Source organism: Drosophila arizonae, chromosome X, assembly GCF_054131065.1.
Source record: "Drosophila arizonae isolate 15081-1271.41 chromosome X, UAZ_ARI_1.0, whole genome shotgun sequence".
Classification (NCBI taxonomy): domain Eukaryota; kingdom Metazoa; phylum Arthropoda; class Insecta; order Diptera; family Drosophilidae; genus Drosophila; species Drosophila arizonae.
Window position 1 is genome coordinate 2,712,719 of NC_142927.1, and position 8,796 is coordinate 2,721,514.

The 8,796-nt window shown below is 42.8% G+C and overlaps 2 protein-coding genes across 3 annotated transcripts; one reads left to right on the forward strand and one right to left on the reverse strand.

Moving 5' to 3' along the window:
• The first annotated feature begins 24 nt into the window (after window positions 1-24).
• Window positions 25-3,538, forward strand: Mks1 (Meckel syndrome, type 1). Its single transcript, XM_018014651.2, has one exon. The coding sequence runs from the start codon at window positions 658-660 to the stop codon at window positions 2,770-2,772; it is 2,115 nt and encodes a 704-aa protein (XP_017870140.2). The 5' UTR covers window positions 25-657; the 3' UTR covers window positions 2,773-3,538.
• Window positions 3,539-4,100: 562 nt separating this feature from the next.
• Window positions 4,101-7,450, reverse strand: Cpr11A (Cuticular protein 11A). 2 transcript variants are annotated; one of them, XM_018014678.2, is made up of 4 exons: window positions 7,290-7,450; window positions 5,592-5,803; window positions 4,884-5,063; window positions 4,101-4,817 (listed from the first exon to the last, which is right to left on the reverse strand). In XM_018014678.2, exons 1-4 carry the CDS (start codon window positions 7,299-7,301, stop codon window positions 4,526-4,528), a joined length of 696 nt encoding a protein of 231 aa, XP_017870167.1. In that variant the 5' UTR covers window positions 7,302-7,450; the 3' UTR covers window positions 4,101-4,525. The 2 variants fall into 2 exon arrangements, with proteins under 2 accessions (XP_017870167.1, XP_089331813.1); XM_089475687.1 differs by having other exon boundaries at window positions 5,592-5,806; window positions 7,290-7,434.
• Between the last annotated feature and the right edge of the window lie 1,346 nt (window positions 7,451-8,796).

The window sequence follows — 8,796 nt, forward strand, 5'->3', positions numbered from 1 at the left end:
ACTCACACGCTCACGCACATACACTTGCGCGCGCTCACACATGCACACCGTTTTTGAGTTGAATAGCGGAGAACGCGCGCGCTCCTATTTTGAATCTAGCTGGCAACGCCATAGACTGCCGCAGTTTTGGTATTATTTGGTACATAACAAGCGATGCAATATGTATTTGTATTATATTAAATTAAATTAAGTGAATGCTAAAATACAGTAGCCGCTAATGTATTTAAGTTAAATTTAACATATTTCATTATGTGCGCAGCATTTCAGCCTAAGGAAATGCCAATTATATACAATAAATCTAGTATTATTTGAACTGTACAATTAACAGTTTTGCTGTAATAGCTGCTAAAATAAAGGTTGCGATTGACTTTAAAAATACAATTGATGACAACCAAAATCATTTTTAGATTATTAATGGATAAATTTGATACCATAACTCTAAAAAACATTAAGCGAAAAATATTTAAATTTAGGCGTGCGCGCGCAGCGTTGCCATCTATGAAAATACCAAATACACGCCAAATTTCTCAGTATTTAATGAAAAGCACTATCGATAAATGTGACATTGCTATCGTTGTCATAACGACTAAAATGAAAATCGTCAGTTGCAAACAATAATGAAAAGCAATAACAAGTCGAGTTCTCTAAACTAACAAAATGTATAAAAATAGTGCACCGAAACGCACAGGCATTTATCGTGTCAAGGGCGACATCAACGATTTCCAGCTGGAGCTGAAGTTACGGCACGTGAGCGAATGGCTGCCCGTGCCAAAATTTGAATATACTGGCGCGAAAATTGAGTACGCTGACCACTATCCAGAGACTGCGAGCAGCAGCGGCTGGTCGGACTGTTTCATCTTTGTGCCGTACGAAGATCAGTACGGCAATAACTATTACACCTACTACAACTACTATAATCCGGGCAGCGATTATCCAAGCAGCAGCATTCGCACCACCAGCCGCAGCAGTCGTCCCACCAGTCGTACAAGCCGCAGCAACAGCAGCCTACACAGCCTACGTAGCCTGCGCAGCTACCCCAGCACTTCCCTCAGCAGCTACCCTAGCAGCTACCCCAGCAGCTACCCCAGCAGCTTGTTCAGCAACAGTCAGTCGGACTTCATCACTTACCAGCAGCAGGAGCTGTCGTCCGACGACACAGAATTTCAAATTCAGAATCCGGAACTGTGCAGTGGGGCAACGGCCAATGTTTGCATTAGCTGGCAGCAAAAGTGCTTCAGTCGCGAGGAGGTGGAGCGCTATAGCGACCCGAAGAGCTGCCAGACCTCGTTGCAGCGTCGCTATCAGCGCTGGACGCGCGGGATTGTGGAGCTGCAGCAGCGCCATCAGGAGCGGCTGCAGTACGTGGAGTACAGACAGCGCGTGCGACGTCGCCGTCATAACAAATCCTCGAGATCGTCCAGGTCAAAGTCATCGCCGCTCTCCGATCTCAGTCTGGATGAGCTGCCGCCGCTGCCCGAGGACCCGGACTTTGCCACTCGCACCTGCCTCATCCACACGCTCATCGATGCGGATCTGCGCGAGCTCGCGCCCGGCGACCCTCGGCTGCCAGACGAGGCGCACGAGCTGCTGCAGCAGGGCTGCCAGCTGATGTACGTCTATGCCCAGTTGCAGGAGGATACGTTGTTGCTCTCGCTGCGCTACGACCCGACCATGGAGCTGCTCTATGTGTATCCCGACTTCAGTCTGAGCGTGGAGGACATGGAGTACGTGGTGCAGATTAACAACGACTGCCGGCAGCTCTATGCGTATGGCTTTGAGAACGTAACCGTGGTGAACGTGCTCGACCAGCAGCTGGAGCAGATGCAAGCGTATATCGGGCCTGTAGGCCCGCTGCAGCTGAGCCTCGACCCGGGATTACTGGACCTGCCGCTCGTCTTGGACTCGCTGCCCGGCTCTGAGACCAGCGCCGAGCAGCTGGTCAACTACTATCAGCAGCAGCGCTGCAGTGGATCGGTTCAGCGGCGCCTGCTGCAGTTCCAGCAGCCACCCAAGCGCATGCGGCGCGTCGTCTTCCTGCTGCAGCTGCACGAGGCGCAGGACTTCGAGTACCCCAACATCCATGTGCGCTACTATGTCAATCCGCCGGCGCACACAATACTGGAGCCAGGAAATCCGCGCGATCCATTCCCGCTGCGCGGCGCCACATCCACCTGTATGGGGGGCGGAGCTGACCGCGTGGCTCTGTTCTCGCACTGCTGGCAGCTCACGCTGCTCTGCGAGGAGTCGTATCAGCCGGACCAGCTGCTGCACATCTACTTCGAGGTGATCAGCATCGACAGGTGGCAGCGTGAGCGCTGCGAGGGCTACGCCCACTTCGCGTGCTCGCTGCTGGCGCCGCTGCCCGCAGGCGTAGTGACCGGGCTGCGGCTGCAGTGCATCCGGCCCATGGGCACCTGGCTGGATGCCCTCAATCGCTACTTCATCGGCGGCCGCTCGCTGTTCGACTTCGTCGGCTACTTCAAGAGCCGATCCTGCGGGAATGCGCTGCACAGCCGCATGGAGCTGGAGCGAGAGCACGTGATGCGCAGCACGGGAACCCTGATCTTCAGCATGCAGAAGGTGCAGCAGCGCCACCAGCCCTACGGCTACCACCTGATCCGGGAGCACAGCGACGACGACGACGATGACAGCCAGTTTAGCCACGAGCCCAAGGCGACCATCTCGACCACGCTGCAGGAGGTGATGGCTGCCTACGTCGAGGCCAGGGACCGCATCGCGGCGCTCTTAGGCAAGTCAAGCGAGGAGAGCTAGAAAGCAATCTTGCATGAATCTCTCATATAGGATCAATCTAGTCCAAAATCTCCATATGAAACCTAACTCAATTGTAAATAGAATTCCCATTCTATAAGTCGTATGTATAGCATAGTTTAAGTCGTATGTCTGTATACAGAGAGAGGTACATCTTAGACTATATAGCCTTAAAGTATACCCTATAGTCTACGCAGATCTCATCCATAATATATTTAGATTCGATTCGTACAGAAATAAGATCTAAGATATAATATAATATACGTTTTCTATATAGATGTATATATAGAGTAGGCTAATTCAACAACTACGAAAGCGAGAGGAGTACTCCCTCATTTACAAAGCCAATTGAACGTATGAGAGACAACCTCGATGTAAAATCCGTGTACTGAATAAAGCAGTTTGATTCTAAAATTGATTAAAATTATGATGTAAAAAATAAGGTTTATAATACAGTAGAATCTGATTCTAATGACAGTCAAGGGACCGTCGTTATACCCGGAAGGCACTATAACCGTATAAGTTTGCTCATAAAAGTCTGTCCGGAGACCAGAGTTTTCGTCATTATAACTGTACAGACGCTATAAGCGTAATCGTTATAACCGGATTCTACTGTATATTGAATTCATATGAACGTGAATAGATCGAAAAGCATAAAACATATATAATTTTAAGCTCCTAAATACTTGATTTAGGTTTGTAAACAAGTTTATTTTCTCCATGGAACTGAGCAACAACCGAAAATGATAATAAAACGCAAGTCTGCTTGTAGGCGACTGCCTAAAAATCTAACATTCATTGCATACTTACCACACACTTTTCAAGCAGCTTGTAAATTACTGACTGATTTCAAAAATGTTAGTACATATATGAATAACAGCGTAGAAATCTTTATATATTTATTTACCTAATGTTAAGTAACTTTTACAAGCAGCTTGTAAACCAAAATAACTCAACGTAAGCTCTTTCTAATTTCTTCAAGCTTTCATCTAAGAGTAAATTACAACTTGATGACATTCATTGCATACTGACAAAGCGACTCGACGAGCTGCTTATAAAGTTTTGAGAAATCGAATATAGGTCTTTCTGAACAACATCTCATCCATATTTTCTAGAGCCTAGAATACACTTCAGCTTGGTCTAGAAATAGAGCTACAAGGGATATGGAAATGTAATGCAGCCAGCTACCAGGAACATTTCAAGCAAATTGTAAAGCTAGAGTAGGCAACTGATCAGAATTAGATTCGGTTGTCATTTTAAGTCCATCCAATTGGATTCTTCTGCACCCTGGCTCCATTCACCCCATTTTCAAGAATAAATCGTCGCATCGATAGTTTTAGTTTAGCCATTTTATTTACTACTAATATCACTCAGTGTATATACATATATATATATTCATATATAGATTCATTGTCATGTTCACATCGCATCGTCTAATATTTTCTTTTGATTACGGGGGATTGGTTTGTGTGGCGGGGGAAGGCAGGATCAGGGGAATTGGGATTGCAAAGGATATATTGTATACATATAACACTAAAAGATGATACAAAAAAAATAGATATACATACATATTTAACGTATATATATATGTATATATAGCGTATATATAGATCTATATATAATTTTGCTATTTGTAAATTGCTGATTGCGGGGAATTCTGCGCTTAAACTAAATACTTGGGCTTAGGGTCGAGGGAGGGGATATGTGGGTATTTCAACGGAAGGACTTCCGTTCCTGACTGGGATCAGCCTCCTGCTTATGCCGTGGGCAGGTAGAGACGCGACGGCTCTGCGGGCGGCAGGTACTCGTAGCCAATGCCATTGGCGGGGCCGAAGGGATTGCCGAGGTTGCCGTAGTCAGGTGAGTTGCCGTAGACATTGTCGTTGCGGTTGCCGGGTGCCCTGTAGCTGTAGTCGTCGCCGCTCTGGCCGCTGCCGCGCAGGGGTCCCTGCTCGTTGTTCAGATTCTGTTGCAGGAACTGGAAGCGAATCTTGTTGCTGTTCAGGTCGGATCCTGGCTTCGGGGCAGCTGGAGCCAAGGGCTGTGGACTGCATAGGGTTGATGGCATTGTAGATCTGAGCAGCTCTTTCGATCAAGTCTCTCGCTCTACTTACTCGGGAATGTCCAGATCCAGCTCGGTGATTGGGTGGTAGCCGAACTCATCGGCCGTATAACGGGTCTTGTAGCGCTTGCCGTCGGCACCGGTGAACGAATACGAGCCGCTTACCACGAAGGTCTTGTCGTCCTTCAGTTTGCCCACGCTGCTGACCTCAATGCCGTTCTGGGTCTTCAGTCTGCAAGAAATAATCGATTAGTTATCGATAGAGTGTCAAAATCGAGCAATTGAAAAGGTATTTGAAATGATTGATTATGAAATCAAACTAGAAATCTTTTAACGACTATATATTGCTATTCGAATTATATATATATTTGTAATCGTTATCGAAGCGGATTTATACTAAACTTAAATTCATTGTTGGATTTCAGACTGGCTACAAAAAACTCTTATAGCACTCCATTCAAATGGAATTCTCTTACTATTTACTGGAGTACCTTTGGAATACCATATGGAACTACCCTAACGTCAATTTTATAGCAATTTTGTATTAAACTTCGCATCATACGGTTTCCCAATATATCAGCTATTGATTGTTATCGATTGTGGGAATAACCCCAATAAAAGCGCAATAATAATAAATTTATGTATCGAGTGTGTTAAATATAAATAACATGAAATGTAGCTAATTTAAAGCTAACTTAGCTTGTTTTTCACTGACAATCGATCGTTATCGATCGTTGCCGATCTAAATGTATCGACTTACTCGAGTTTGAATTTTTTGCCCGCATTGAAGTTCTGCAGCTTCTCGGTTTTGGCCTTCATCACGTCGCCGATGAAGTGTACGGCGGGCTTATCGTCATCGATGTCCTCGGGCAGGGTGTAGATATCGCCCGGATTATACTTGAACAGATCCAGATTGCGATCTGTCAGGTGCTTCACGTCGGCTACGGCCAACGCCACAAAGCACAAAACCAGCTGCTAGCCAAAATGAGAGAGAGAGAGAGAGAGAGAGAGAGAGAGAGAGAGAGGGAGTGGGAGAGAGGATGAGGAGGAGGGGGAATGGTTAGTTTATACGATTAGTTGATTGCTTGATTTGTGTATTTTACGTTTTGTGCGTTCTGTCACTTAAGAGCGAAGCAGATAAAACACAAATAAAAATAGATATAAAATGGAATATGTATAAAAAATCTGTGCCGTGTTTTTGTTTCTTCTTAATATTATTTTAACGAGCGCTGCATAAATCACAGGCAAAGTGGCTCGTGGTCTGTGACAAGTGTCACAAAACTTGTTTTATGCATTTCAAATTTTAATTCACTAAAGATGAGCGAAAAAACGATCAACAAGCGTTTAAATTCGCAGCAATTAATCAAATTGCTAGCGTGCGCGCGCGTTTTGCTGGCGTCTTTAACCGCTTGCCTTGGCATGCCGTCACTGTGTCTCGCGCGTTGTGCTGTTGTTGCTGTAGCTGTAATTCTCGTTATTGTTGTTGCTGTTGGTTTTGTTTTAAGTGCGTTTTGATTTATTTGTCTTGAGCTTAAATCGTTTCCAATATTTGCGGCGCATTGCTTTGTCTCTGCTTCGCTCGCGACACGATTTACTGTTTTCTATTCAGACGAATTGAGCTTGCGCGTGTGTGAATAAGCAGGCAAAAGCCAGGACGCTCTTCGCTTTCGTGTGTGTGTGTGTGTGTGTGTGTGTGTGTGAGGGCGAAGATAACCGCTTCGTTGCTCTCCACTTGCACTTGCTTGTGAGTGTGCAGGCAAGCGCCTAGAATCCGCGATGGACATACGTGTGTCTGTATAAGTGTGTGAGAGAGCGAAAGCAAGCGCTTGCAATTAGAAATGAACGCTCATATTGCTTGCGCGTGTCCCACACACGAAACACTTTGAATGAAATCAATTAGCAAAGTGAACGCATACTAAGCAAATAACAAAGCAACAAATAAGGCCAAAGTTTAGATCGCAGATTGGAGAGCTAGTACAACTGGATTTTTTTAGGAAGCGCTATCAACTGGCTGAACATGTCAATTAGCATGCCGGCCAAAATAAAAGTGGAAAGAACATTTGAAAAAAAAAAAAAACTGAACAAAAAAATTAAACTTTGCGATTTTTTTTAAGGATCATACAACTAAAGCGCGGTTGCTTTATTATTGATTTTTTGTTATCTAAAAAATGTAGCTATTTTAAAAGATTTTGGCTGGTTTTGGGCCCAATTTTTAGAGTTTTATATTAAGTTTTTTTTTTCTTTAGAAATTTCTTAGCGAAAAAAAAAAATAGTTCAAAACGTATTGCAGCACTTTAATGTTTTTTATTCCTTTGTAAACACATTAAAAAAAATTTTCACCAGAGTTTTTATTTGTATTTAATTTGGTAGTTTTTTTCATTTGTCACTTTAAACACTTATGAAAATATATAAGTTTAGCTAAATTTTTAACTTGTTTATAATATTTTTTTAAACTTACAAAACTCTTCATTATTTATTTTGTGTGTGTGTTTTTGTTTTTTGTTTTGAGGGTATCCCAAGTCGAGCTGCAAATTAAAGACTGTGAGACTCGCAGCGAGAGGTGCGTTGCGCACAGGTTCTAGCAAATAAATACAAACGCTTCCACTTCTTGTTTCCTTATATATGGTCTTTTGCTAGAGCCACAGCTAAGCGCCGTCGGCGTCGCAGCTCGCAAAAAGCAAAATGAATAAGAAGACGAAAAAAAGATGAAAAAAAAGAAGACCCAACCGAACCGGACAACGAACCGCAGCGCCCAATCCGATGCGGACATGGCGAGAACGTCGTCAGTTGTCAACGCGATGCGTGCGGCAATACCCTGTAAATGTAACAAATATGGTATCATACATTCATATGTATTATATAATACTCTAACACATTTTATATATCATTAAATCATGAAAAAAAAAAACTTCAAAAAACCTCTTCAATTTGTGATTTTTGGCTAAACAGCCTATAAGAACTTAGCTTCTAGTAAAGCTAGGGCGCTGAAAATGTATAGGTGGCAGCCTCAGATCATATACAGCATATTTCTATTCGGGTTTTGCAATCGGCTCACAATTACTATCCATATATGCTAAGAATTGTCTAACTACCTATAGAAACTCAGTAACTAGCGGTGCTAAATTAAGCAGATTTAGTATACGAGCTATTCTACGATATACAGAGCTGAAATAAATTAAGTTTTCCTAGATTTGTTGTATTTTAGTTGAATGTTATATGAAAGGAAACTGCTATCCATAGTAACTCAGCTTTCCTTTGATATCTGCTCAAATACTGACTATAAATGTTAGAGACTAAGTAGATATTAAAATAAAATTATAGATTAGTGGATATAGAAGTTATGTAACTATATATATAAGTACACAGAGGATGATAAGTACATACATTTATGAATATTTTGCTCAGTTGTATATATCTTTTACAGGGTATCTGCGCAGTCCATCAGTCGCTTTTGCCACACGCACTATCTGGTTGTTTTGAATTTGCCATTGGGTTGCTAGGTTGTTGGGTTGTTGGGGCAGCCGCAGTCTAACTCCAAAAGAGATTCGCTGCGATAGATGTAACTGTATTTGGTCAGACTTTGACGCATTGAAGGGCCATAAAAAATCGAGTTTTGTAACATATATACATATAGATGAGCGTTACTGTTTGCATGTGTATGTGTGTGTGTGTGTGCGAGTGTGCGAGTGTATTTGGATGACAACAAATTAGAAAACCGCCATCAGCGAATTAGCATACGCGTTTAAGTTTAATGATTTTTATTGAATATCTACATATATACAAATATAGATATACATACCTACGTATATATGTATATATATTTGTATATCTATGCCTAGCATTCAGTTTTTTTTTATAAAGCGTACAATATTAATGTTTTTTTTTTGTTTTTGTTTCTTTCAGTTTTTATTGGAAATCATGCGCTAATATATGCGCATCATTCGTTCGATTTGGGAGTCCATTTG